General features: G+C 49.9%; 13 protein-coding genes across 13 annotated transcripts; 4 read left to right on the forward strand and 9 right to left on the reverse strand.

The window, feature by feature from the left end:
- Positions 1 to 591: 591 nt before the first annotated feature.
- Positions 592 to 2,721, reverse strand: BDV14DRAFT_207804 (putative Melibiase subfamily; the record flags this gene model as incomplete). Its single annotated transcript, XM_073775236.1, has 1 exon — positions 592 to 2,721. One exon carries the CDS (start codon positions 2,719 to 2,721, stop codon positions 592 to 594), a length of 2,130 nt encoding a protein of 709 aa, XP_073630006.1.
- A 1,168-nt stretch (positions 2,722 to 3,889) lies between these two features.
- BDV14DRAFT_198506 (uncharacterized protein) lies at positions 3,890 to 4,324 on the forward strand (the record flags this gene model as incomplete). Its single annotated transcript, XM_073772977.1, has 1 exon — positions 3,890 to 4,324. The coding sequence occupies one exon, from the start codon at positions 3,890 to 3,892 to the stop codon at positions 4,322 to 4,324; it is 435 nt and encodes a 144-aa protein (XP_073630007.1).
- Positions 4,325 to 4,906: 582 nt separating this feature from the next.
- Positions 4,907 to 7,102, forward strand: sxa2 (putative pheromone processing carboxypeptidase (Sxa2)). The gene is made up of 4 exons (XM_073768215.1): positions 4,907 to 5,412; positions 5,474 to 5,756; positions 5,815 to 6,041; positions 6,102 to 7,102. The coding sequence occupies exons 1-4, from the start codon at positions 5,211 to 5,213 to the stop codon at positions 6,998 to 7,000; spliced, it is 1,611 nt and encodes a 536-aa protein (XP_073630008.1). The 5' UTR covers positions 4,907 to 5,210; the 3' UTR covers positions 7,001 to 7,102.
- A 623-nt stretch (positions 7,103 to 7,725) lies between these two features.
- On the forward strand, positions 7,726 to 9,514 carry BDV14DRAFT_207805 (general substrate transporter; the record flags this gene model as incomplete). Its single annotated transcript, XM_073775237.1, has 2 exons — positions 7,726 to 8,309; positions 8,374 to 9,514. The coding sequence occupies exons 1-2, from the start codon at positions 7,792 to 7,794 to the stop codon at positions 9,512 to 9,514; spliced, it is 1,659 nt and encodes a 552-aa protein (XP_073630009.1). The 5' UTR covers positions 7,726 to 7,791.
- A 53-nt stretch (positions 9,515 to 9,567) lies between these two features.
- BDV14DRAFT_198509 (uncharacterized protein) lies at positions 9,568 to 10,050 on the reverse strand (the record flags this gene model as incomplete). The annotated part of the gene is made up of 1 exon (XM_073772978.1): positions 9,568 to 10,050. One exon carries the CDS (start codon positions 10,048 to 10,050, stop codon positions 9,568 to 9,570), a length of 483 nt encoding a protein of 160 aa, XP_073630010.1.
- Positions 10,051 to 10,725: 675 nt separating this feature from the next.
- On the reverse strand, positions 10,726 to 11,241 carry BDV14DRAFT_198510 (uncharacterized protein; the record flags this gene model as incomplete). The annotated part of the gene is made up of 1 exon (XM_073772979.1): positions 10,726 to 11,241. The coding sequence occupies one exon, from the start codon at positions 11,239 to 11,241 to the stop codon at positions 10,726 to 10,728; it is 516 nt and encodes a 171-aa protein (XP_073630011.1).
- Positions 11,242 to 11,623: 382 nt separating this feature from the next.
- Positions 11,624 to 12,217, reverse strand: BDV14DRAFT_198511 (uncharacterized protein; the record flags this gene model as incomplete). The annotated part of the gene is made up of 1 exon (XM_073772980.1): positions 11,624 to 12,217. The coding sequence occupies one exon, from the start codon at positions 12,215 to 12,217 to the stop codon at positions 11,624 to 11,626; it is 594 nt and encodes a 197-aa protein (XP_073630012.1).
- A 574-nt stretch (positions 12,218 to 12,791) lies between these two features.
- On the reverse strand, positions 12,792 to 13,304 carry BDV14DRAFT_198512 (uncharacterized protein; the record flags this gene model as incomplete). The annotated part of the gene is made up of 1 exon (XM_073772981.1): positions 12,792 to 13,304. The coding sequence occupies one exon, from the start codon at positions 13,302 to 13,304 to the stop codon at positions 12,792 to 12,794; it is 513 nt and encodes a 170-aa protein (XP_073630013.1).
- Positions 13,305 to 13,878: 574 nt separating this feature from the next.
- BDV14DRAFT_198513 (uncharacterized protein) lies at positions 13,879 to 14,460 on the reverse strand (the record flags this gene model as incomplete). Its single annotated transcript, XM_073772982.1, has 1 exon — positions 13,879 to 14,460. One exon carries the CDS (start codon positions 14,458 to 14,460, stop codon positions 13,879 to 13,881), a length of 582 nt encoding a protein of 193 aa, XP_073630014.1.
- Positions 14,461 to 14,804: 344 nt separating this feature from the next.
- Positions 14,805 to 16,618, reverse strand: BDV14DRAFT_207807 (MFS transporter; the record flags this gene model as incomplete). The annotated part of the gene is made up of 5 exons (XM_073775238.1): positions 14,805 to 14,846; positions 14,904 to 15,002; positions 15,056 to 16,100; positions 16,162 to 16,334; positions 16,403 to 16,618. The coding sequence occupies 5 exons, from the start codon at positions 16,616 to 16,618 to the stop codon at positions 14,805 to 14,807; spliced, it is 1,575 nt and encodes a 524-aa protein (XP_073630015.1).
- Positions 16,619 to 17,539: 921 nt separating this feature from the next.
- On the reverse strand, positions 17,540 to 18,224 carry BDV14DRAFT_198515 (uncharacterized protein; the record flags this gene model as incomplete). The annotated part of the gene is made up of 2 exons (XM_073772983.1): positions 17,540 to 18,131; positions 18,184 to 18,224. The coding sequence occupies 2 exons, from the start codon at positions 18,222 to 18,224 to the stop codon at positions 17,540 to 17,542; spliced, it is 633 nt and encodes a 210-aa protein (XP_073630016.1).
- Positions 18,225 to 21,723: 3,499 nt separating this feature from the next.
- Positions 21,724 to 22,679, reverse strand: BDV14DRAFT_188674 (SDR family NAD(P)-dependent oxidoreductase; the record flags this gene model as incomplete). The annotated part of the gene is made up of 4 exons (XM_073771099.1): positions 21,724 to 21,917; positions 21,970 to 22,071; positions 22,126 to 22,355; positions 22,405 to 22,679. The coding sequence occupies 4 exons, from the start codon at positions 22,677 to 22,679 to the stop codon at positions 21,724 to 21,726; spliced, it is 801 nt and encodes a 266-aa protein (XP_073630017.1).
- A 3,305-nt stretch (positions 22,680 to 25,984) lies between these two features.
- On the forward strand, positions 25,985 to 27,144 carry BDV14DRAFT_198517 (ankyrin repeat domain-containing protein; the record flags this gene model as incomplete). Its single annotated transcript, XM_073772984.1, has 3 exons — positions 25,985 to 26,007; positions 26,068 to 26,374; positions 26,608 to 27,144. The coding sequence occupies 3 exons, from the start codon at positions 25,985 to 25,987 to the stop codon at positions 27,142 to 27,144; spliced, it is 867 nt and encodes a 288-aa protein (XP_073630018.1).
- Positions 27,145 to 27,231: the final 87 nt, after the last annotated feature.

A 27,231-nucleotide genomic window follows, 5' to 3' on the forward strand; every position in this document is an offset into this window, starting at 1 on the left:
TCATGTGTGGCATTGCCGAGTGATTGACTTTGTTACATTATGGGTACCTGGTTGCCTTGCATTCCCTGGTGGTGGTGCATGTTGTCCGCGTGTCGCTAGGTACATATGTCAGGGGATGTACTACTTACCTTGTATCACTTCCATTTATAGGCCATGTGGTTCGTCCAAATGTGATCCAGGTTAGAGCTAGGTGACGACAACGTTTATACAGCTCTTACACTATATTCAGGGCGTCTATGGACGGCAAGTTCTTCCTAGGAGCTCCACACTGATATGTTAGACGATAGAAGTACCACCGAGGGATGGATAGGATGGGGCATGGCCACGAGAGTAGAGCTGACTTTAAGCAGCAAATCAACTCAACGCCATTGAGAGTACTCGGTTAGGCCTTATTGCTGCTGCGAGGTTGCGCCATTATTGATTCGACAGGTATTTCATTATGCTCGGCTACAAAGTAGGGCACTGCCAACGTCTTCTCACAAAATCAACATGTGCGCCTCCAGAGTTAAAGAAAGTCAGTGACTTGCTCTCGACTGCATGGTGCAAGCCTTGAAGACTATCCCCGTTTCATTGCTATATATGCAAAGTCTGTCATGAAACAGTCAACCTGAACAATCGTGCGCTTAGTGCGGACGGTAACTTGACCTTCAACAGACCCTCGGCCGCATTCCACTCACTGCTAGCCGGGAACGATGTTGGATATAGGAGCTCACAGCTTACGTTCGCACCTTTGAGCTTTGAGACTGGCACCTCAATCGTATCAGGACCTCCTCTCCTCCAAACGGCAACGTGGAACCGTTTTCCCCCTTCCACCGCCATACCCAGCGTAAGCCATTCATCATGCCACCCCGGCAGGCCCAAAGGCCAAAATGCCTGGCAGGTAGGTATATCGGCTCTGATCATTCGATAAACATCCATACCCTCCTTGATAATGCTGAACTGATGGTCACTTAATAGGTCGAGTCTCCCACTGAGATGAACCCTTCCCAGAAGGGCATTCACGACTGTCATTGCATTCATCTCATCGTCCCATTCCGGTTGCGGATATACCCAGACGGCACCTTGCTCGGGGGTCACGGCAGTCGGTAAAGCAGCGCTTATTGCCGCATACCGGTCTGGATCTTGTTGGTCCGAGGTCGATTGAATTGCATGTGTGGCGAGCATAGCATAATCCATGCGCTGGGCACCGCTGGAGCAGTTCTCAATGACGAGACCTGGGTATAGATCATGCAGTTTGTTGACCCAGGCGAGGTAGGCTCGGTTGTGATCGAGCTGCGCGCAGCCAGGGCTCGATGTGTCTACGTCTGTTCCCTGGGTTACATCAATGTTATAGTCGAACTTGAAGTATCCAACGCCGTAGTCTACCACTAAGCGTTGGATAACACCGTGCAATCGCTCGCGGACAGCAGGATGCCGGAAGTCAAGCTGGTACCGATTCTTCTCGACGACGCGCTGCCCGTCGCGTTGGAAGAATGCCTCCGCGGGGAGTTGGTTCACTATAGTGCTGCGAACGCCAATAACCTCGGGCTCAATCCAAAGACCTGGGATAAGACCTTTACCACGCAACTTGTCGAGTACTGACTTGAAGCCGTTGGGAAACCTCTTCTTCGATGGCTCCCATTCTCCGACGTCGTCCCACCACCCTGCGTCGTCGGCGTACCAGCCGCAGTCAATGACAAAGTACTCGGCACCGGCTTTGAGGACGGGACCGACGAGCGCCATGATTTTTTCTTCGGTCGGGTCGCCCATGAGGCAGTTCATGTAGTCGTTGAATATTATGGAGAGGCGCTTGTTGTCTTCATGCTTTCGGCGGATGAGACGGCGGTAGGTTGTTAAGGCTGTGAATGCGGCCTCGTAGTCGTCGTGAACATGGCAGAGAGCCACGGAGACACTCGCAAAATCTTTCCCTGGTTCAAGTCGCAGTCTCCAATCATGATCTTTCTCTATCGGGCCTCCAGCAGCGAGGTAGACGCTATCCCGCCAGTCGCCGATCTCCCATCGCCACGAGCCATTATTCTCAACTTGCCAAAGGCATGTTTCAGAGTCATCGCGTCGCTTTAATACACCCATCGGGAGGTGCCCTTCTGTCGAGAACGTTCCCCGATTCGAGACGGCGTAGTGCCCGAGCGAAGCATAGTGGTCTTCAGGGCGCCCGTAGACACCATAGTCGTCTATTCCCAGACTCGGCAGATCGTGCTCAATCCATTGTGCCTCACGGAACCACGAATTGTTGGGGATGGACAGGGTATACTCGTTCCACCACTTCTCAGTTCCTGTCGTTAGGCCACCGAGGACAAGCGAGGTCAGTTGGGTGACGGTGATGTCCTGCTCGCTATCATTGCGCATTGTCGCTGATGCACGGAGGACAGGCGTAGACTCATAGACTGTTAGATGAGAGATGACCGTAGTTCCTGCATCTGACAAAGTCATATTTAGCGTCTTGCTCTCGCCTTCATCGCGGATCTCATGCGATTGATAACGCAGTCGCGGTCCGACATATGTCCCAACCAGAGCCTTGGACGACTTGTGCTTCTCCGTCCCTTTCCCTGCTAGGCGAACCTCAACGAGTGGTGCATAATGGTTTTGGAAGTACTTTGAAACAGATGATCGTGATGTACCTCCTGCTGGAATTACTTCTTTGAGATATGCCGCCCCGTCGTCGTCAATGTACACGCTGACTTGGAGAGCGGCACTCTCGACGCTTATTGTCTTTGACGGCATCTTGGGGGAATCGAACAGACTCGTAGCATCCAGATACGTGATTTTTTGCGAATGAAGGTCTTATATCCTCTTGCTCCTGCATCCCACGTCATCTTAGGCAGCTCCCTCAATGACTCGCCTTTACCCGGGACAAAGAAGTTGGAGCAGTCGGCTTTGAAAACACCCTGTTGGTGGAATGCTCGAGTGACGGATAAATACACCTCACCCCGCATTTTGATCTATCCTTCTGAATTTTGTTCATTTTCTGAGGTATGGGAATGCGGGCCTTCTGATGATTTTCCGGCTTTGCGCACCTGACCATGACTCTAGGGGAAGGTCCCTTTGCGGTGTTTCTTGACAGCGCCTCCGAGGTCACGCCGAATCAAGTGTTCATCTTAAACCTTGGTCTTGGGACATCGACACTAACCCATATACAGTAGAGTGTTTTCTTCGAAGGTGCACGGGCTTCGACGTCCATCGCACCTGCCGTTTTGTAGAGACAGGCCACCCACCCATTAATGAGGAAGGCGCGACCGGTCGAAACCTTGTCACACCTTCCGTCAGCTGGGACATTTTGCTCAGGTAGGTGCAATTCTAGGAAGGTACGATGGTGGTCCACGTTTGTAGGTTACTGCAGTCAATGCGTCCTGAAAGATCGGCTACGCCCGTACGTGCAACTATTCGTCCGCCCTGTCTATACCCCTACCGGGAAGCGAAGGCAACGTCGATATGTCCCCATATATCTACATAACTACATCTAGGCCAGGTAGTCGCCCAGGCTGCTGAAAAACACCTTCCTATTGACGGTGACTGTGATCTTGCCCAACCTATTTGCTGAATAAAGGGTCTGCTGGAACAACCTGCAAGACCTTCTGGAACGGTCTCGGCCTTTATGCGTCACAGACTTTTATGTTTCAATGGACTCTGGCGCGAAAGCTTCCAAGAGATATGTGAATGGAGGCTGAAATAATTGGCTCGGGTGAGTCTAGACACAATGGCAGCCTAACAACGAGGATGCAAGTGGCAATGAGCCTCCTTGAAGAATTCGGTTTCAATCTCGCACAATGGAGCCTCATTGGTCCTTGAAAAAGTTGCATTCTGCCCTCTGTGTCTGATCCTCTCGAGTATTTACCACATACATTTCCTTTGATAACCATTTTCACCACCTAAAACCGACGCAACCGCCAACATGCCTGCTCTACTAATCGGCGTACGCAAAGACCACCCCGACATCGACCCAGCAGAGTACATCGTCTCCCTCCACACAAAAACGACCTGCTACAGCTTCACAACAGCCTACAACAAGCGAACGCGCAAATGGCATCTCCGCGAGGAAACCCTGGACCTAAATAGCGACCAACACCAGGGATGGTGTGACTACCTCGCTAAAAAGCAAGTTATCGCACAGATCCCCGAGGCGTCTGTTAATTCTGTAACCATGGCGTTTCGGGGTGTGGAGGATGCTTATGAGGAGCTTATCGTGAGGGAGAGCCAGTTTACGGTCTTTCGGTTCTTGTATCTTCTTGTTGATGCGGGGATTATTACGGAGAAGGATGTTAAGCAGGTTGAGCCGAAGATTGAGAGGAGGAGAGGGGGGATGAGGGATTTTGATTGGAAGAGTTAGGGTTGGGTTCTTTAAGGACGTACTGGTGGTGATGTATAAATGTTTTGTGGGTGTGCTGCATTGCGTGATAGAGTTGCAATTGTTGATTAATATATCTTGATTTGCTGGCTCAGACCTTCAATATGAGAGAGTGTACCCGACATAAAACCACTACAGGTGAAACAAACTCTTGAAGTAGTGACTTAATTAACCTGTGAGGGGTCGATTGCCGAGAATTGTGGCAATGCGATGTGAGTCCGTCGGCTACAGCCGACGCTGAAGAACCTCGGCCTGTGATAGCAAAATCGTAGCAGAGTGGATTGTTGCTTCTTCAAAGCCTCGGTTGCTATACGTATAGATGGAGAATGCACTCGAAATAGCCCAGATCAATAGTCTATTACTATTCTAGTGACTGTGATTCCGCTTGCTGTCCGGCCTAGACATGATTCTCTCCTTCGGATGCCGCCGGCTAGATAGAGTGCCTAATATCGGAGAAGCATTCCGCACATCGCGCAAACCCCGCTAATCATGATGACAAGGACATGGCATGATACAATAGGATAAATACCCGTTATTCCTTTCGTGCCTATCTCCAGCCTCGCACCTCAAGCCTTGCTTGGCTTTGCTTATCACCGTTTAGAGGCGGGTGTACCTAGATCGGCAAAGCCATTCCCCACACTTAATGGATCGACGCCGTTTGATTTGCTTCACCAACAGCCAAATGCAACCTCGTTATCGGGCGTGCTTGAAGGTTCCAATGATGCTTTGTCTCCCTTCTTTTCGTCGGGGATCATTGTCATATTGGGCGTAGTGGGGTTGGAGTGATCGACTATTTATACCGTTGGCATTTCCTCTCAAGAACACACTTCGACGACACCGGAACAGAACCGTGCGCAATCCTCTCGCTATGCGCATCAATCCTGTCCTCTCGACTACCGCTGCGGCTGTCGCCATCGGCGCAGCAGGCGTGCTGGCTGCCCACCATGGCCCATTCGCTCAAAGAACCCGTGATCGCTTGGAAATGCGGGCAGCACACACCGAGTCTTCATTCAAGCATGCAAAGCGATCGTCGACTGATGATTTCCGATTCCTGAGTGATGATACTGCTCGTAAGGCGCCATCAAAACGCCTACTCTGTCGCACAGTGCCAATGCTAATGCCCCGAAACAGCGTACCTCGTCGACAGCCTCCCCGACGTCAACTTTGACCTTGGCGAGATGTACTCGGGCCTCATCCCGATCGACAAGAACGACACCAGCAGGGCGCTCTTCTTTGCCTTTCAGCCTAAGCTTGGCGAGCCGACCGATGAGCTTACCATCTGGCTTAACGGTGGACCCGGATGCAGTTCGCTTGCTGGATTCTTCCAGGAGAACGGAAGATTTCTGTGGCAGCCGGGTACTTTTGCCCCTGTTGAGAACCCTTACTCTTGGGTCAATCTGACCAATATGCTCTGGTGCGTCTCAAAAAATGTGGTATTGTATATGAACCTGCTGCTAACGTGTTGAATGCAGGGTCGAACAGCCGGTCGGTACAGGTTTCTCGATTGGCGAGGTGACTGCCACTTCCCAGGAAGAGACTGCTGCGGACTTTGTGAAGTTCTTCAAGAACTTTGAGGACCTGTTTGGCATCAAGAACTTCAAGATCTACGTCACTGGCGAGAGCTACGCCGGTCGCTATGTCCCTTATGTCTCTGCGGCACTGCTTGACCAGGAGGACAAGGAGTACTACGATCTCTCTGGTATGCTTCAATATGGTCTTCAGCCATATAAAATCATAAAGTTCGCTGACAATTCCATAGGAGCACTGGTATACGACCCCTGCATCGGCCAACACGACTACGTCCAAGAAGAAGTCCCCGCCGTCCCCTTCGTCCTCGAAAACGCCAACCTCTTCAACTTCAACCAGTCCTTCCTCGAAGAACTCACATCCCTCCACGAATCCTGCGGCTACAAGGACTTCATCGACGAATACCTCACCTTCCCCGCGTCAGGCATCCAACCAACAAAGTTCTTCAACTACACCTCCGACGCAGCCTGCGACGTCTTCGACATCATCATCAACGAAGCCCTAACCATAAACTCCTGCTTCGACGTCTACGAAGTCAACATCATGTGCCCGCTCCTCTGGGACGTCCTTGCCTTCCCCACCATCCTCGCCTATCAGCCCGACGGCGCAAGTGTATACTTCGACCGGCCGGACGTGAAGCGCGCCATCCACGCACCGGCAAATGTAACATGGTCGCAATGCTCCAACCAAGCCGTCTTTATCGGCGGCGATGGCTACGGCGGCCCAGAGCAAGAAGGCGATCTGTCCGCAAACCCAATTGAAAAGGTCCTGCCGCAAGTCATCGAAGCCACGAACCGCGTGCTAATCAGTAACGGCGACTACGATATGATTATTTTAACCAATGGAACACTGCTCGCGATCCAGAATATGACCTGGAATGGCGGCTTGGGATTCGATGAGGCGCCGACCAAGCTTATTGATATTGAATTGCCGGATTTGACGTATAAGGATGTGCTTATTGAGAATGGGGTTCCTTGGGATGTTGGACAGGGTGTTATGGGGGTTCAGCATTATGAGAGGGGTCTTATGTGGGCTGAGTCGTTCCAGGCGGGGCATATGCAGCCGCAGTATCAGCAGCGGGTTACGTATAGGCATATGGAGTGGTTGTTGGGGAAAATTGAGGAGCTTTGAGTGATTCATGTTCTATTCTGAGGTGGGACCGCATATATATAGCTGCAATGTATCTTGTGTATAGAGTTGTAGAATATTGAACCGAATACGTCGCATCGGAACATGATTACTTACGACCCTTGCGTAGACCCCATTTGACCCCTACATGGGCTACAGTGAAGTATGCTACTGTACCAAGCATCTCATTCTGTACGTACAAGCCATTACCTAAAGTAAAGTAATGGAAGGAGGCCGAGGCTATCAATCGGCTAATTCCGAGCCCCCAACGCTCTACCCCAGATCGACCCCCACACGAGTCATGATCCCCGATCTGACAAGATGGCATTTACCCAGATACTCTTGGCCCGGCCCAAACCCACCAGTCGGGGTGCCTCAATCCCGCTTTGGAGCTTGTCCCATGACAGCAGTGGCGTTCCACCTCGCTGTGAATGAAAGAGCATCCTGCCAAGCGCAAAGGAGCCGGTTTCTCACCCAATCAGCCAACCCCTTGCATTAGCCGGAGCTCGGAAGCCCGGTACGTTGCCAGTTATTTCCCCGTGGGAAATGAAAGGATCGACATTTGTTGCTGGTGATTGGTGATGATATCAAAGTAGGACAAAGAACGCGGGATGGGGGCGCGTGACTTGACAGTTGACGGCTGAATGTAACCCTTGACCTCTAAGATGAGTGGTACATAACCGGCGTACGTGGGACCTTTTATTTGCTTGGGTTTTAAAGCAGTGATTCCAAGTGTTCTGCAAGGACTTCTACTCTTTTGGTCCCAGCCTAGCTTTCTACATACACCCTTAATCATGAAGGAAAAGAAAGCAACTGACTCGCCCGACACCCTACACATTGAAGTCCAAGACACCAGCTCTATCAGTGGGAAGGAAGGAAACCAAAACCAATGGCAAACGAGCACCAAAGAAGCCCAAGCCGCCAACGCCGCCGAACACGCCCTAACAGTCCGACAGGCGTTACGAGCCTACCCTTGGGCCGTGATATGGTCCCTAACAATCTCAATGTCCATAATCATGGAAGGCTACGACACAAACCTCATAACCAATTTTTTCGCATACCCTGAATTCAAGAACCAGTTTGGGCATGACTATCCGCATGGCAAAGAGGTTCCGGGCGCGTGGCAGTCTGCGTTGGGGGCCGGCGGAAATGCGGGATGTATCACTGGGGCGTTTATCAATGGGTATGCGGTTAAACATTATGGCTTTAAGAAGGTGTTTATGGCGGGGTTGCTGTGTATGTGTGGGTTTATATTTGTTTCATTCTTTGGGAAGTCCCTTGGGGCGCAGGTTGCTGGGCAGGTTCTTTGTGGGTATGTTCCCTTCCCCTTCTCCCTTTCTCTATCTGTTTGTGGGATATTCTAATGAAGGATGAAGTATCCCATGGGGAATATTTGCAACAATCGGCCCCGCGTATTCATCTGAACTCCTCCCCATGGCTTTAAGGCCCTATCTAACAGCCTACACAAACATGTGTTTCGCAATAGGCCAGTTCCTCAGCATGGGCGTGCTCCAATCCCTCCTCAACAGACCAGACGAATGGTCCTACCGCATCCCCTTCGGTGTACAGTGGATCTGGCCAGCGCCTTTGTTTGTGGTTGCATTCTTCATGCCAGAGTCACCCTGGTGGCAGGTTCGACACGGGCAATACGACGCAGCCGAAAAGACAGTGCAAGGCCTCATGGCCAAGGGTGAACAAAACAAAGCACGCCAAAACGTCGCAATGATGATCCACACGAATAACATTGAAAGAGAGATTGAGGCAGGAAGTTCATACTTTGATTGTCTCAAAGGCTCGAATCTGCGCCGCACGGAAATTGCCTGCGTTACTTTTGCCGGACAGGTCCTTATCGGGAGTCAATTCGCGTATTCAGGGACATACTTCTTCGAACAAGCTGGTATGTCAGCGGATGATTCTTATAAGCTTGCGCTTGGCGGGACGGCGATCGCGTTTATCGGCACGATTATTTCGTGGTTTCTTATGAAGGGGTTTGGACGGAGGTCGATGTATCTTGGTGGGATGAGTATGATGTGCGCCTACCTCTTTATAATCGGAATTCTGGATCTAGTTCGCGATAAGAGTGGTGTTAAGTGGGCACAGTCCGCACTCTGCATTATCTGGTTGTTTACATTTAGTATGACGATTGGTCCACTGGGGTGGTCTATTGCCCCTGAAGTCTCGTCGACCCGCCTCCGCAGCAAGACGATCGTTTTGGCGCGAAACTCATATTATGTTGTCATCGTGATCGCAAATGTTATCGAGCCGTACTTTATGAATCCGACTGCTTGGAATTGGAGGGGGAAGACGGGGTTCTTTTGGTTTGGCACTGGGCTTGCGACGCTGGTCTGGGCTTTTCTACGGCTTACGGAGACGAAGGGTAGAACCTTTGAAGAGCTGGATATTATGTTCGCTGCTAAGGTGCCGACGAGGAGGTTCAAGAGGTACCATGTTGATGCTTATGCTGAGGGGTTGGATATCAGGGATCGGGCTAGGGAGGGGACACAGAGTGGTGTTTGAGAAACTGTTATTTATTACCTGTATGTTGATTTATGATAGATATATAGGGACGTTTACAGGGCCTCCAAACTAGGTGGTATAGCAGTGACCTTCACGGCTAAAGTATCCTGTTCAAGAAACTCCTCATCAGCAAGACAATACTTTCCACCAAAGTACTCCAGCTCAGCGTCAGTGTAATTCGCATCCGAAATCAACCCCTCTAGAACAGGGTTCAACAGAATGCCCCTACTAACACAAGCATATACAATCCTCGTAGCGAAGAACTGGCGCGGACCCGCAACGGTACTCCGGTATACCTTCTCGAAGGCCGCCAGCTTACCGCTTGGTATGTACCCGACTTGCCTACGGTCTTTGCATGAGGGCCCGAGGCAGTCGTTGCACCTTTGCCGCACGGCGCGGTAGAATGAAGGTGGGCTTGTTGAGGGGCCGCCCATGCTTGTGTAGTGCGTGCAGGCGTGGCTGGCAGGATGGACCAGTGCTAGAGCCCAATCGCATTCGGATGACGAGGAGCTGACGAGGTAGAGTTCGTAGTTCATTTTCGTGAGAGTACTGGTAGTTGTCTTCGCTGTCTGTTGTGTTGAGGGTGAATACGGTTTGAACGGGTGCCTTGTCTGCTGGCGAAGACCAAAGAGATATCACGTTCTTGGGTAGCTCCTAGTCAGAATGCAGGTCTATAAGAGCGTTAACCAAATTTATTTCAAGAAAGGGTCTCTTTCTTCAACCCTTGTTCTTTGTCTCACTATTCATTATTTTTTAGCCATTGATCAACAAATGGCTTTGTTTGTCTGTGTCTCTCGCTGTCATTGTCCGGACAAAGGATGCATAAAAGTCTTTGTGTGCTTTCATTCCCTTGGACGCCTACTTATTTTCCATTGTAATTAGTACGTCTAAGGAATTGAAGACCTTGATCAATAGTGAGATGGGTATTATGAAGAAAAAGAGTATTCTATTGTAGACGCGTTCTAATTTCTCCTCGCAGGGTTCACTGCTCTATCATGGCATCACTCTAAACCATCTCCGAGGGCGTGCGCTGGCTGTCAATAGCCTCACCATATACAGCCACTTTAGGGCCCTTAAGAAACAGACGCAGAAAGCAGCGCACCATTGGAGTCACACACCTCACAAAGGCCAAAAATAGCAAAAACACGATCCTACGCGCCAAAATCAGAAATCATCCCTCTCCCGCCTAGGCTATCCCAAGGAAAACAAACTCACTGCAGTCCAATCCTCGCAAGCACACCACTCAACCCAGACATCCTCCTCTCTTCCGCACTCGCAGGCTCATCGCGCCCAATATTACTGCTATAAGCATTAACAAACCCCCAATCATAACCTGTACTATCCCCCGCCGCAACCCGAATTTCATCAACAACAGCCCTCTCAACCATCCCCCGCTTCGAAAGCGCCTTGATCATATTCGCGACGAAGACATGACTCGGTGCCGTCCGCGTCATCCGATAACTCTTGTTGAAGAAATCGACGTACCTATCAGGTAACGTCCCTATCCAGATTCTGTCAGAGAAGATATTCCGCGCCCAGGGGATGTCGTGGCCTCGCGCGTGCACGTGGCCTCCGTCTCTGGAGGGTTTCGTGTAGAACCATTGCGTTATCCCGCTGTCGGGATCTACTAGTATGAGGATCCAGCGGCGGCCTTTGGTGGGCGTTTTGGGGGTTATGCCGAGGTAGATTTGCAGGTCGCAGTCGCAGGAGGGGTTGTGTTTGTACATTTTGGTAAGGTGGTATATGTGTTTTTTTGGAATCGGCAGTGCTCGTTAGAGGGTGTTTGTGGTTATTAAGTAGGTAAGGCTAGAATATAAAGGGGGATTGGGCTGGCTTGAGCACGTGTGTGAGGCGGTCGATTCATTGTGATGACTGCTATTGAGGCATTGACAATCCATTAATATCCTTTGAGGTGAGAGTGGAAGGGGATTGTTCTGAACTGGGCCACTCTATTGTTTGGCATGGTTGGTACCTTCATAAGTACCTTTGAAAATTACCCAGGTTAATCTGTGGTGGCCAACGGCAGCGCCTCACATTTCGGCGTGTTTTAACCTGCGATGTCTCAGACAAGGCTCTCACAGATGAACTATATGTAGCGTGCGACTCTCCCTATATGGTACTTGTCAATTTCACACTGTGTATGTTTGGCACGCGAGAGCTTAGAGGATTTAGGTGAACATCCAGCATAAAATTCAACATTAAAAAGACTTTAAGGAAACTGCATAACGAACCACGACTGCTACCCACACCCAGAGCTCTCCCTATCAGGCGGAAAGGATTCAAAGACTCCTGCTTTGCAGCCAAAACTTCGTTCTCCCGACAAGCCTTGATATCCAGTATCCTCTCCAGAGCAACTTTCATCTTCACCTTCTCAAGCAAACCATAATCCACCAACCCCTGCAAGAAAAGCCCCATAACCAACCCACTTCCACACCTGAGTGTCTCATTAAACGCTTTCTCAAGAACCTTCATATCAGCAGATGACCGCAAGGACCCCAGCTCCACGGCCATCTCGTATAGAAACCCCGGGAACCGCTGGACGCACGCGACGACTCGCTCGTAGCGGTCGCCGTCCTTGGAGCAGAAGAACCATTCGCACTGCTGTCGGTCTTTTTCTTTTAGGACAACGATGATGGTTGGTCTGCTGTTTGAGTCTGTGTCGATTACGTCGGCGACGCCGAGGTATATTATGCGTGGGGGCATTTTGGTAGGGGGAATTTTGAGTTGTTTGAGGGTAATCTAGTGCTTTTGATAGATAGGCCGGTATGTCGGTCAACCTATCCTGCAGATTGGGTCATTTATTTCACGAGGTCTTTCCAGAGCCTTTGTTGGCTTCATGTCATGTGCTAGTTTCTATTATAATGTCTCTTTATCCCTGATTACAAAGGGACATGCTTTAAATTTTCAAGCATCATTGTTTCCTGTACATAACCTGGGCTTTGTGTCTCAAACAGTATAGGTGAAGGACGCGGGTCTTTGGTCCTTGATGATCGGATCTTCCGTGCTCGCCCGTCGTACCTCCACCCCTACCATGGAATGGACACCATTTGAACGGCCAATGTCCCTCCATCAATCATGGCCGCATTTCGTTCCCACAATGCAGGTGTATTAGCTAATTTTCCAGTGCAGGCAACGGTGACATATCAAAAGCAGGCGGGCTCCGGGTTATACAATTGCCGCCGCCGAAAACAACGATATTACAAACCAGTACCTTAAGTTATACCATGACTTAAATCCATAAAAAGCTTCGAATATGGACTTTGAATAGATTTATTTGCTATTTTTCCAACTTCTTCTTATGCGTGCGATCCCGGTAATAGTGCGTACTCTCACTAACATGCCTCCCCTCATCCCTAAACACTCGATCAACATAAAGCAAGTCATCGTCCGTCTTAGCCCTATAAAAGCAGTCCTTTTCAGGCTGCGAGTAGATTGCTCGCCTTTTCCACTTCTCAACAACCGCCTGCTCAATCAAGCCCACGCGCGCAAGCTGGTCCAAGAAGCGAACAATAAACCATTTGTTCGGACCGGGGATGGTATTCTCCAGCACCTTCTTGTAGACATTGTCCACAACCTGCTCGCTTAGCCATGCGAGATGGTAATGCTTCTTGAGGCCCTCGGGGACGTTGTCGGTCTTGAGCTCTGTACGGGTGTACAGCGGGTCGCCGGTGCTTGGGCCGCCGGTGCATAGGAGCCAACGATATTCGCCTGGTGTGGGGAGGCGTCGAATGAGCATCCACTCTTTGGATTTGCCGTCTGAGACGACTCCGATGGAGAGTTGTTGGGACATTTTGGTTTGGTGTCTGGTTGTTTGTTTTGTGGTTGATAGTAGTATGTCCAGATATTCCTGGTAAGACTGGGGGTATATCTATACCTTTTGCTGCCGCGTAGCAAGACTATTCGATTCATGGTCCTTTGGCCATTATGGCCATTATTGGGTGTTCAAGGAGTTGCTTGAAGAATGATTGACCAAGCACGGATCGAACATAAAGCCACCGTGGTGAGTTGAGTCCACGTCAAAGACCCTGAATGAACCCTGGACCTAGGCCTTGTGGTCTAGACATTATTCCTTTTGGAGCCGCGCGTGCCTTCGTCAGCTCCCTTGTCAGCTTCATGTTCAATGTCCTTTACTACACCAGTTCTACTTGATTGTATACACTAATGAACAATGCCTACATAAGGTCCCCTTCATGAGCCGTTCAGACTACTCACTCTCTCATTTTCATTAAAATCTCGATTCATTATCTCTCCTCTCGAGTCAGCCCATCAGTAGCCTTCCTGCTCGAAAAATGGATCGATTCACTCACAAAATCCATCTTCTCTCCAAGGATTGCATACATGCGGTCTCCATCGGCCCTGGCCTCCTAGACATTCGCAGGATGGCCCTGGGCCAAGAGAACCTCCGCCCCATCAAACCCCCTAGAGCAAAATCCACTCTCAACAACCTCCTTCCCATAAAACCTCGCATCAACTTCCGACAATTTTCCCTTAAAGAACTCCCTCTCCTCAACAGAATAACTCGGCAATGAAAGCCACCCCTTAACAACACCCTGCTCAACCAACCCCCTCTTCCCAAGCGCATGCACAAGTCTAACACTAAAAAATTGATCCGGCCCAGGAACCGTATCATAAAACGCCTCCAGAAATGTCCGAAATCTCTCCTCCTCAATAGGCCCAAGCAATCTCGTCTCGCTAAAGTCGAAATCGTACGTCTCCGTGAACCCGTTGACGTATTTCCAGTCGTAGGGATTCTCGGGGGAACAGCTCCCGTCGCTGTAGTAGGCTGTCCAGGAGCAGGTTTCTGGGAATGAGAGGAGGATTACCCAGCGGCCGCTGAAGAGGGAGGAGGGTTTTGTGATGCCGAGGTGCATTGTGCAGGTGCGGGTTTTGGGGGAGAGGCGGTTTATTGGGGTCCGGGAGGAGTCGGGTACTGTAAGGTTGGTCATTCTGGCTGGGAATTCTGGGTTGATAAGTAGGTTAGACGTATATTACACGGGTACGGGCCTTGTTGGGGAAGAGTGGGATGTGAATTGGTTAGATGTGCTACTTATATTCTAGTTCCCAAAGTGCGGGCTCCCATTGTTTTGCATTATGTGCAGACCCTTAGACTCGTTGTTGTATAGACTTTGTGTTCCGTCAAGCTAGTAGACCATCTGATGCATCGATGATTATTTACGTGGATAGACTAGTATAATGGCTTTGTTGGAAAGACCATTGGTGAAGACAGGAAGACCTTTGTTCCCAGATACCTGGTTGTTATTGTTTTATGTTTTTGCCAGCAGCTCACCGTTCAGCCAGCATGCTTGCTCCATTGCCGGATGCGAGCACCATACTAAAGGATTAATTGTTAGCTTCTTGCGAGCTCTGCAACCGGACGGGCCCAACTTACAAGATAAAAAATCACGGGCACAGGGATAAACGCAACCGCGATACCACCAAGCAACGAGTTCCCCGGTCCAACCCCCAACCGCGAGAAGAGAGCATTTGCCTAGGATTCGGTCAGGTGTTGGTTGCATCTATTAATGCCAAGGATGAACTCACAAACAAAGGAAACGCCGCCCCCATCGAAGCCCTAAACAACGCGGCACCAGCGAACACCGACGCCGCATACCGCGCATATATAATCCCAATATACATATAGACCGAGTTAAACAGCGTGACAATTGCAACAGCAAATACCCCCGATCCAATAATCGGTACGATCCAGTGGACACTTTCCCTTGATACCCAAGCGAACCAGAAGAGACATATCGGGAGCGCAACTGCGCCGATGAATGTAGGCGGGAGAACCATCTCGGGCGTGAACCCTGTTCCGGATTTTATTCTTGGTATTAGCGATTTGTTTAGCCAGAGGAGGTATAGCGGGGCTGTGAGGATTGTGAAGACTAGGATGCCTAGGAATGCTAACCCGGACTCGCCGGGTGAAAAGCCGTATATGTCTCCGAAGACTATGGGAAAGGACTCAAACCAGAGGAAGAGAATACCGTAGAGGAGTCCAGCGTAGAGGTCCATTAGAAACACGATGGGCTCGGTAAAGGTGAGTGTGAATGCCCTGGCGAGGAGAATCATTGTATCGCGGGGCGTATAGTGGGCTGAGTCGATCTCAGTTTGGCTTCGCAGTTTACTATTTCCGGTTGCCTTTCGAAGCCGCTTCGCGCGCTGGTAGAGGATGGTTGATGCGCTGGTCTCGGGAAAGAGGAAGAACATGAGAATGAACACGAAGCTGCATAGGATGGTAAACAGCCATATCGTCCAGCGCCAGCCCTCTGCGGGGACAATGTATCCACCGATCAGAGGTCCCACGAGAGGGCTCAGTACACCAGACCACGACCAGACGCAGAGGAAGTACGGGACTTGCGTGGGAGAATACATGTCGGTTATTGTTCCGCCGCCCGTCGACAGGCAGGGACTGCCGCAGAATCCCGTAACCCATCGAAAGACGAGAAAAACCGCGATATTTGGTGCAAATCCGACGGGGAGCTGGAAGATGACGAAGCCAAAAAGAGTCCCGACAAAGATTCCTGTTCGTCCTAGTTGTGGCATTTCTGATAGGGGCGACCAGAGCATGGGGCCGACACCGTATCCGCTGGCAAAGAATGACATGTCAGTTGGTGACTCATTTTTTGACGCATTGCTATGGGCCTTACAGGGTGAAAAGTGAAAGACCAAGGATTGCAACAACCTCGCTCACATTGAATTCTTCCATCAGGTAGGGCTCGCCGGGTGTATAAATCGAGCTCGCCAGATAGACGGCGAAGTTCAGAAGACATATCTGCGCCATCAACAGATGTTTCCATCTGTTCGGCCAGTTCTGGGGGTTCTATTTGGCAGTAAGCGATTAGCAAGCTACTCGCTCGTGGATCGTTTCAGTATTGGAATGGTACTTACCTCTGGATCGTCCGAGCCATACCAGCCTACCACCAGAGCGTTGGGCTCGTTCCCGATGTCTATTTTCTCTGGCGTCCCCGTGGACGTTGCGGCATCCTGCTTACACGCCTTCCGCCACAGCGAAGGGTCAGCCTCATCAGGATACTTCAGGAACCGATTCCTCGATAGTAGCCGAACCAGCTGGCCGAACGACGTACTCTGGAAGAAACAAGACATCTCGAGAACCTTGTAAATCGTACTCCATTATGAGAAGAACAATGTTGTACATGGCTAGGTTAAGTATAAAACCGCATCTCCTACATAGGATGCGATGACACGGAGGTATATCCAATTACTAGCGGGCTTAGAGCTATCGCCGCTTGAACCGCAAAATCCGGGGTGTAAGCAGCCTTTGATCATTGAAGCTGAATAATACTAGATGATCGTTGCCATAATAGCTTAAGATTGTTGAAGGATTCAAGACCATCTCGGGTCTGTTTATGATTCGTTCGTTTAGGCGCTACATCAAATCCTTCTACACTCAATGGCAGTGGTAGGCTGCTGCGCAAATATATTTACCCGAATGGGAGGGGAGTTTTCCGAGATGATATCCCTTCGTACCAAAAGCCACCTGGAGAAACGCAATTGAACAAATTAAAATGATCTCGCCTTTATGACGTAGATTTAGCAGCCTTGTTGTATTCCAGAAAAATCGATGTGCCGTCCGTTTTGCTTATATGGTGATCGTTGAAACACATATGGCGCTATTCCGGTTCAGGGTACAGTCTAACTGCCTTTGGGTAATGTTAAGCCGGGTTGGGCTAGCCGCATTGGCCTCAGGCATGACAGTCCATACCCGACATGTTGACAACTACCAAGGACTTGGTATACTTAGGTTGACTCACACCAGTTCCCCCCTTAGTCGTAGAGCTACAGATCTATGTTCCTGAATATGTAGATACGCCTCGGCAACTACCGACTAACGACTGTATTGTCGCCAGCACAACAACCGGATACACAGTCCCTCTGCTTCGAACACTGAGACAACCCCTCTACTCCCCGCTCAAGTATCAAGAGCAGTCTCAACCCCTACTGCAGATGGTACAGGCTACACTCTACAACCTTTAGGAAAGTTTACAGAGTCAAAACACAAGAAAATTAACACAAACTCTTCGTCTCCAATTCATCTACCTCCCTACTCGTCTCATCCAACTCACAAACCCCCATCGGCAACGGCGCCACAAATCTCGACCTCCCATGAACCTCCGCCACGAACTCGTTCACCATAGGCGCCGGCGGAGGCGGGGGATCAGACCGTGCCCGCGCGCAGCGCGTTCGTTCCCTTGAACAGATACCGACGCTGGGGTACTTTATGGGATCGTCGAAGTGTCTGTAATGATAGTCTCGGGAGCGCACGCCACCGCACCGGATGCAGCGCAGGTGCGGGTAGTAGGATTTTGTTGAGGGGTGGTAGAGGCTTCCTCTTCTCTCACTGGGTATTGAGGAGGTGGATGTTGATGTTGTTGTTGATGCTGATGTTGAGATTGATCGGGAGTGGGAGCGTGGGTGGTAGTGGGAATGTGAGTGCGAATGAGAGTGAGAATGCGAGTGTGGATGTACATCTGGGTGTGCAGGCGGCCCCTCGGAGGTTTGGGGGCGGGTTGGTAGGGACCAGGTTCGTGGACGGTTAGGGCGTGAGCTGCTGCTTTCGCGCTCGAGGTAGATGGCTGTTCCTGTTGAGCGGGAGGACCTGGGTTTGTTAGTTTGGTCTTGCTGGGTTGTTTGGTGGTGGGCTTGCTTACTTGTGTCTGGCCCAGAGCCATGATCCGGTCACCCAATGCATGTTGGTGGTGTGTTGTGAGGAATGCCTCGAGGGTATATTGTAGAGAGAATGTGAAGTGGAGGACCAGCCTCTAGAATATGATAGAAAATATCTGTAAAAGATGCTTGTCTTGTCTTGCCTTGAACTTGGCCAAAGCAAAGTGCGACCCCACGATTATATAGCCCTCCCTCTTTCTTGTTTACAGATGCCAAGTAGTCTATAACCACACAGTAGGTACAATCTAACAAATCAAGTTCCAGCAACACTACTTGTGAAACAATATAAAATCCCTCAAATCTGGAACATCTAACTTCCAGACGTCTGTCTGGGAGATGTTCCCCGCAATGATGGATGAAGAGAGCCAGAGGCTGGGCTGGGCTGGGTTCAATTGGGCTGTGCGGAGCCCGGGGCGTTGGAAGAAGAAGGTACTGAGGCAGGGAATCCCTCGTTGCATTGGATTGGGACTTAGGGCCTGCTTGCAGGCTGCAGCAGGAATCGAGGGACCCTTCTAGTGCCCGGGGAGCACGGGTGTTCTGTTTGGTCTCATGTTACTACCTAGCTTTCAGCGTCATTGGGGGCTGGAATGTATGATGGGGGTGTATCCGAGACCCCCGGACATGGGGACTACACTGCAATTGTATTGACAAGAAGTGCATAGTAATGGGAAGGCAAGGAAAGTTTGCTTTAGAAACTGTTTTATGTACATAATTGCTGCGTTTCGAGGTGGAAATTCGATTAGCCGTATTCCTCATTACGGCTCCGGCCGGCAGTTGTGTCTGGGCTTGGACCGTGTCCTGGGTTGACTGAGACAGTGGGACTGCAGGCAAACATGGAAATCCCTGCTCTAGGAGAATGGTGAAAGTGCAGACCTAGGTAGAAGCAGTTGTGAACAGGCCTGCATATCGTTTATATCTACTTGAACGTCGACGTAGCGTTGTAACAGCGTTAAGCTTCGTTTAGTGTATGCATGATAGGCATGCCTGCATGGTAGATCCAACCGGGTGCAAGATCTCCTGCAGGGTAGATCACTGTAGGCGCCGGGTCCAAGGAGTCGACCATGGTTTCGGGCCTTCTATCCTGCATCGATACACGTAAAACGCGGTATATACCCTCACAACCTGACTGGACATCTCAAGGTGTAACCATTTTCCTTGGTTGACGGGGCCTTCGTAGAATCTGCCTACCAGCATCAGACCCCACAGACACCCCGAGAATCGCCCGGTGAGAGGAACAAAAGTACAGGTTGAATGTAACCATTGCATCGGGGGACATTATTCCCAGGGCTGTGGAGAGTGCGAGCCGGAAATACCAAGTTCCGAGTTCCAACCCCTCTAGATCCTAGAAGAAACACGCTGGTATCAGCAGCGGGTCAAGGCAGACGGATCGCCGCTAGGTCAATGGCCGTCCGATTCCTGACACCGGGGACTAGAGGCCAATAGCCCATCTGTACCACTACCATTGGTACATACGTTCCGTCTCTCTTGGGCTCCGGTGAGTTGCAGCTTGTAGCTATTGCTTGCATGTGTCTTTCCGAGTTATTCTCGTTGTGGGGTGCGTTGGTGAGAGTAGGGCCCACGGCTGGAACAGGGCGTCTGTTTCAGGTCATTTAGCCAGTGCTTTTGCGCGATTTTGTTCGGATGTGGTCAATTTGCTTGGATTGTAGCCTCACGATGGGCTTGGTTATTGAGGTAAGGCGGATGAAGTCATTGTGTGCGGCAGGCTTGATCTAGCATCTATTGTAGTGTATATTGCGATCTCCTTGTTGAAGCCCTACTCGGCCAGATTACTCTTGTACCCTAATGGGCTGCATCACTCCGCGGAAATCCCTCAATCTCAACCCTTGATAGTAGATACAAAACAATTTACCAGAATAAACTTCAAGCTACTGCGATCAGGTCCCCTCTTGACTGCTAGCCTAGACCAACTCATGCAAGCAAGCTTCTAGTGCGCTTCTAGTCTACCGAGACATTGTAGTTAACTAACGGGTCGTCCCGAAGTAGCGCATCCCCTGCAAGAAAGCCCGCAAGAGGCACCCTATAGGCCAGCGTAAAGTCGCTCAAGCAGAAATAGCACCACTACAGAGATATCATTGGACAACCAGCACATTGGAAACAATTCGGTCGTTGCAGAGCGTGCGGAATGGCATCCGGTGTCCCGGGCCGTCTGGGCTCCACTACTGGCGGCCTTGGTCCGAATGCTCTGATCGCCTGCTATGGTCATCTTTGGGACGTCCGCACTGGCCCTTTCATAGTGATTTCCCCGAAGAGACACCGGTGACCGGAGGAGAGTCCCGCGATGGTACCGCAAGGAGATATAGACTGGTTGGTACCTGCCTTCCTCTGGTCCGGATGGGACTCGAGGTGGAACAGGAGTTGGAAACAAGGAAGGAGAAGGTCTGGAAGGGTCGTTGTTTGTGAGGCTCAGGCTATAGGACACTTAGGGTACTGCAAGGCGTCTGATGAGGTCATTATGCTTGTTTGCGCCAATGAAGGATTTCGGCTGTCTTCAGTAGCCTCACTTTCGTGAAGGTTGCCTCACTTGGGGTGGTCCGTGTACGTTGGCCTCTCCTGTTGTTTCCCTTAGTGGTTAGGGCACTATCAGCCTGTCAACCAAACTTCTACATCATTGTTTGGGAAATGAGGGTCTGTCAAAGGCAAGGAAAGCGACTGTCAGTTGGGATGAAAGTATTATAATCCTTCACTCATATTCTTGTGAAAGCACACTGGTCTAATCAACAAAGCCAACATCTTTCCCATCCCAAAACTGCAAAGTCTCCCTATTGCGTAAAAATCAAACAAAATACCAGAGAATCCAGAACTATCCCCAACGCAGGGACAGAAACCAATGCACCCCGCGATGGCATCTCGCAGACATCCCACTTCGTGCGACACCTAGTGGCTCCCGAGGGGTAGGGCTAGGGGTCGGCTCGGGAAAGGCGTTTCAGGTACTCGCGCACGCGAGTCGCGGCGCGCGTCTATTATGGACTACCAACCAAGGGTCTCTGGAGCAAGGCCATGGTTGAGTAATCGGACTACTGGGTTGTATTTGACACGGACCTGATTGGCTCGAGTTTGAGCTTGTTTGCCTTGCATTGACAGTCTGGCGTTTCTGTAAGCATCCCGATTTCTTAAGAGATGATTGATCAACAGATGTTGATCCCCTCGGGCGTCTATGACATACCTATATTTGGCCTCACTGAGACGCGCGGCTTTCGAGGAGCCTTTTGTCAGGATAAGGGTCCAGACGGAATACGCGATGTTCACCACCATCATCAGGTAGGTGCCGATTGGTGGCACCATCAATGCCTTGCTCTTACAGTGTCGGAGGGTGAGGCGCTAATACTTGTGTGAGTCATCCCGTATACATTACGATCACAGCGGATCTACAGTAGTTACTTGGAGATTTGATGCGGGAAAATCAAGTTGTGGGCGAGTGGCACAACCTGCCCTCTGCGTTACGTTATCTGCTAAGAGTCTACCAGAACACTGCTGACGTAGTACCAGTTACCAGGGAACATCGACTACCGCGCAGTATACCCCCCATCAACAGGTAGGCAGACGCCAGTCACCCAGCTTGCGTCCTCGCTCGCCAGGACCACAGCCATCCGGGCAACATCCTCCGGCAGCCCGGGCCCCTTTAGCGGATGGCGGCGGTTCAGATCCTCCCAAGGCGTCAGGTTTGCTGCTGTCTCTTTGAAGATTGCGGTCTGAGTATCTAAATTGCACTTGGATTAGCTTGCATCTATCTCGGACTTAGGACAACTCACATCCAGGACAGAGCGCATTAGCGTGTACTCTGTGAGGAGCATAGTCCAGTGCAATCTGCCGGGTAAGCTGACTGACTGCACCCTTGGATGCGCAGTATGAAGCTGATATCCGTCAGTTGAAGCTTCCGAGATCCTGGATTGACACCTAGGACTCACGATTCTCCGGTCCAACAATCATGCCCATGATAGACGAAATGTTCACTATCCACCCCCGGTCCCCCGACTCATGCGGCTCCTGCCTCAGCATCTGCGCCAGGGCATATTTACATCCGAGAAACACCGACTTGGCATTCACACGCATCGTCGTATCCCACGTCTCCTCATCCGTGAGATGCAAAACCGCCGGAGTCCGCGCTTCAATACTAATGCCCGCATTATTGACTAGCCTAACAAATATCAGCACCCTCGATTTATATCCCCGAATAGAAAACGTACACATCCAGCCTCTCAAACCTCTCAACAGCCACCTTGATCAAATTCTCTATCTGCATCGCATCACCAACATCCGTCTGAACAAAGATCGCCTCGCCGCCGTTCTGGATGATAAGATCGTGTGTCGTGATGGCGGCCTCCTCGTGCGACCGTGCAGTGGGTGATAGATCGGCGCAGATGACCTTCGCGCCTTCTTGTGCGTATCGCGTGGCGATCGATCGGCCAAGACCTGATGAAGAGCCAGTTATTATGGCGACTTTATTTTGGAGGCGGGACATTTTGGGTTGTGGTAGTTTGACGATGCAAGGAGCTGTTGAGATGGAAGACCAACGTTGTTGGAGACGATGGATAGATTGAGACAGCCTTGCGGGGTTTATCCCATGTTACCTCACTATCCAAGCAGGTGAGGATGAGTTGGCTACACAGAACTAGCTCGAGAAGGTACAGCAGGCATCTCGAATAATTCTCCGTTCTTGATACCTATCCACCTTCTACAACGAGTAATTTTGCCGGCGAGTTTACGGAATATGCAAGCGATGAAATCACAGGCAACACTGCAAAGGGAATAATGGCTTCTAAAACTGATCCCAAATACAAGGAAAATAGAATAAGAGGAAGATGGGAGTCTCAGAGATAGACCATCAGGTGTTCTTACTTTTATTTGGGACGACCCTGACTCACAAATATGTCATTACACTGGTATAATTGAACTATTGAGCAATGATTTATTGAGCTATGATGTCATTCTACAGCTTCCTATCTCAAGGATAGTGTCATAACGCCTTAAAGTCAGGGGACTGGTTACACAATGGGAGCCGGGATACTGCGGATGGGCTTGATTGGGTCCAGCAACGGTCAACACCGTAGGAGCACCATCTTCAGCTGTTCTTAAACGACTTTACTTACAAACTCCCCTATATATTTAGTTCTAAGGGTCATTGAGCGTTATACAGCTCATCAAGCCCGGACTGGGGGGAGTGGCCGTCCTGCCGGGAAACTAGTTTAAAATGTGTCTCCAGGCATACCAGCTGGTAGACACCGTCGGCCATTCCTGAGCTTGACGTAGTTATATTCAACCCGCTTACATTGATGCTGCCCACGGTATTATAGGGTCTGTTCATAATGCTACTCCTGCATGATGAATGATCTTCCTTGCCTTGGCGTAACAGGTCCAGAACAAAAAAGATGCTGCGTTGCTCCAGCTCAAGAATATTCTTTCATTTTCATCTATGAATAGACCTGAGTATGGCTTCATTCCGAGAAAGATTGGACCCCCCTGATAATGTCAGATTTCTGTTACTTTTTATGCCCGTTTCATTGTCTACATAATGATAACTTGGGGTACGGGTATTGATTATACGCCGGCAGTATGAAATGTACGCAGCGTTAATGTCTTCACAATTATTCCTGTTACAGCTTTGTACAAACTCTACAAACTCTACAAACTGTACGAACTGTGTGGTCGACAAAACGGAGCGCAGGTATCGCCTTCCTTGAGAAGTAGCCCATGGACAATAAATGTCCAAGCCAGCCATCTCCTTCTGTTGCTTCGGGGCTTTATTTCATTTTCTGACAGGAGAGAACGGCCCTTGTGCTTTCATAAAGCGACTAGAGTTTGCTTGTTTCCACAAGTAGCGAACAAAAAATATCTATAGGTCACCAGGCTTTACTTTACCTATATCCGTATTCTTTGTTGCGCCCCGCCACTCGAGCTAGTGTCTGGTCAAAGAAGGTATGTAGGAATGTGTTCCTCTGATCCAGGAAAATCTGCCCATCTTATGTCCAGCGAAGGACCGCAATCGTCTCAAAACAAGAGTCACCCAACGCACATTACTAGGAAATATGGGCCAAGAAACAGTGGATCAACGGAAAGAGGTCTTCAAAGTCTACGCAGGGTGCGCACGAAGGCGTTGGACATTTTACTCCACTTCCTGTAGTGATCTTTGATCTTGTGAATCCGATCTATGACCCTGAAAGACCCTACCGATGTTGGTGGATGGAAAGTCAATGGTTTACATAGCTGAGCTTTGGCGAAAGTGGTCATACCGAATCGAAAGCTATCAGAGGATAACCTGCTTTGGTGGACAACAATATAAACAAGGGCCTCAAAGTCATTGAGATTTTTGAAAGCATACCACATCACACTCCACAAGAGTTTGTTTGAAGATTCTTGTATCAACTCGCTTATAAAGGGTTTTTTGGACCAATCTGCTATTATTTAGGCTATAAAACCCCTTAGGGCAGAAGGTCTCGATCAGTCGCAGAGGTTAGATGGAGCTCGTCAGCGCTGGGAAGGCTATGACAAGCAGCGTAAGAGGGTGGGTGGAACATATACTTTCTACAAGGGTTGGATATGAAGGGGCAAAATTGATACGAAATTGGCATTGCAAGTCTATGGCCGTCGTTTGTCCTAGGACTCCTCAATACCACGACAGCATGGGTGACCCACTTGTCTGCTGTGCTGGTATGACAAGAAAAATTAGAAAGTCCAAGTGGTCGTGTGCAATTCTCGGTTTAGCCTGTCATGTCAAAGATGCACCTCTGTATATTGCAGAGAGAACTCCGCCAAAGCTCAGAGATAGGGCTTCAGTGTTATTCTACTTGTTAACTATATACTAGTAAAACTTTTTTTTGTCCTACCATTACCCTTCTTGATGGACAGAACTAGTCTTTCGAAACTTATTCACCGACGTACAGGCCTCCTTGGCTTATACTTATGGCACGGAACAACCGCTGGCAATAGCTCTACAATCTAAGTATGGGCATGAAGTCAGAATGAAATTTTCATAATCGGCATTTGTGGTGTATGGTAAAGAATCCTTAATGTAATTGACTTCATATGATTGACGTATTTTGTTTCCAAGCTGGCATGAATGGTTCTGTATCGCTCTGCTTTTTTCACATGGCTTGGGTGTCGGAAAAGTGACTGCGCGATGGACCTTTCCAACGCCCTCGATTCAACAGGCGACCCCATAAGAGTCTCGAAAGGTCAGGGGAAAAATAAAGCTTCTGTAACGGACGTTGTTCGTGCACTTGGTGATCGAATTACATCGGGCCACTCCCAGATTGTCCCAGTGCATTTCCTAGCAACAGGAGTAGACGCACTTGATTTGAAAGCCCTCAGCTAGGAAATCGTCGGCTGATTGGCTGAACCAAGCCGGAGCTGAAGCTCTCCATGCATGACTGGTCTGAATTAAAAATTGCGGTGACGCCACAGAGCTGGAGGTCAGAAACGCCAACCGGCCCGGCAGAGCCCCTGCTGGGGACCTCAAAGCAGGGTAGGACAAGAAAATCTCCCATTGTACCTAGTATTACACAGTCGGTGCACTTGGTCTTGCTACGGCTATGGCTGTGCCAGATACAAGAGCAATGTAGAATGTTGGGTCAGAGGATCACCGCTATGCCAATGCCTCTGTTTGCTGCTTTGGCGGGGTCGCAGCTTTGCATGTTACCGAGCGCCTAGTCCAGAACCTAGCGATCCCCCCCCCTGATTTTGGAAGATACTGGCAGACAGGTTTCCTTCTCCCTCCACCTACTCACCGGATCCAAGTGCTGTTGACAAGCTGGGGGTCTTGTACTGAGCATGTCGCCAGAGGGCCATACCTCGTAAGTTGCCGCCCATCGTTGAGCACCAACACTACTTACCAGGTTTCGCGTCCTCAACAGTCTCACAGTTTGGCATGAAGCATTCAAGGAACTCAGCACGAAAGACAAGCTGATGCTGAACGATCTACGGGACAAGAACCGCGCCCATATCCTCAACGAAGCTATAACCCTCGTCAAAGATCATCAAGCCGAAGGCAAGATTTCGAACAGTTCGTGGGTCGATGAGCTCGTCAACGGCTTAAAAAAAGCTATAAGATGTGGTGAGGCGATCATACAATGTGATGCTGTGCTTCTGGCGCTTTCATGGGTAGCGTTCAAGGATCTGTTCGGTGTTGTGTTCATCATCAGCTATGACGACAACAGTGCGGTAACCTCGTCAACAGCAGATAGCAAAGGAGGCCGGTATAAAAATGTGGGAACACCTTGCCTTCATTTTGGACCAGGAAACATCCGAGGACAAGCTACTGTGGTGGAAAGACATAGGGATCATTGATGCACAACGTATCTCGGATGGACGCTACTCAAGACGCTATCAGCAACAAAGTCCTCCATGCCGTGGCCTGCCGTAGTCCTCGCGAGCTCTGAGAGTTTATTGAACAGTTTGGCAAGAAGCCTAGTGGTGGCCAGAGGACAATCGACAGTCTCTACGCAACCGCCGAATTGTTCCACGCAGCTTACTGCTCGCAGCCAAACTTTGGACAAAAATTACACACGATGAGCACAACTCTGAATTTCAATCAAAAGAATTGCCATGGACAAACAACCCTGCAGGTGGCCATTTTCAACGACCAGTTTCATTTTGTACAAGCCCTTCTTCGGGAACAAGTTGACCTTGAAACACAAGATAATCAAGGCCAGACAGCAATATTTGCCGCCGTCCGATCTGACAATAGTCCCAATTGCGATCATCATGACTATGTGAGGATCCTCCTTGAGCATGGAGCTCTTCTCGATGTCACGTACAACTACTGTAATTCCCCCTTGAAGCTAGCAGAGTTCAACCGTAAGTATGAAATTGTGGACATGCTTCAGCAGGCTCTCGAACAACAACGCCCAAGCACCTCATCAGACACAGAAAAAATCAAAGTGAACATGGTGGCCAAACCACCTGGCTTCAATATCATCAAGTTAGATTAGTTTCTTGCCCACGTGGGACAACCAGCCAATCAAATAGCACTTCTCCCAACCTCCTAAGCTGTCATATTCATTTCCCTTCTTCCATTT

This window comes from Aspergillus stella-maris (assembly GCF_047715825.1).
Source record: "Aspergillus stella-maris strain CBS 113639 unplaced genomic scaffold BDV14scaffold_16, whole genome shotgun sequence".
Taxonomy (NCBI): Eukaryota; Fungi; Ascomycota; class Eurotiomycetes; order Eurotiales; family Aspergillaceae; genus Aspergillus; species Aspergillus stella-maris.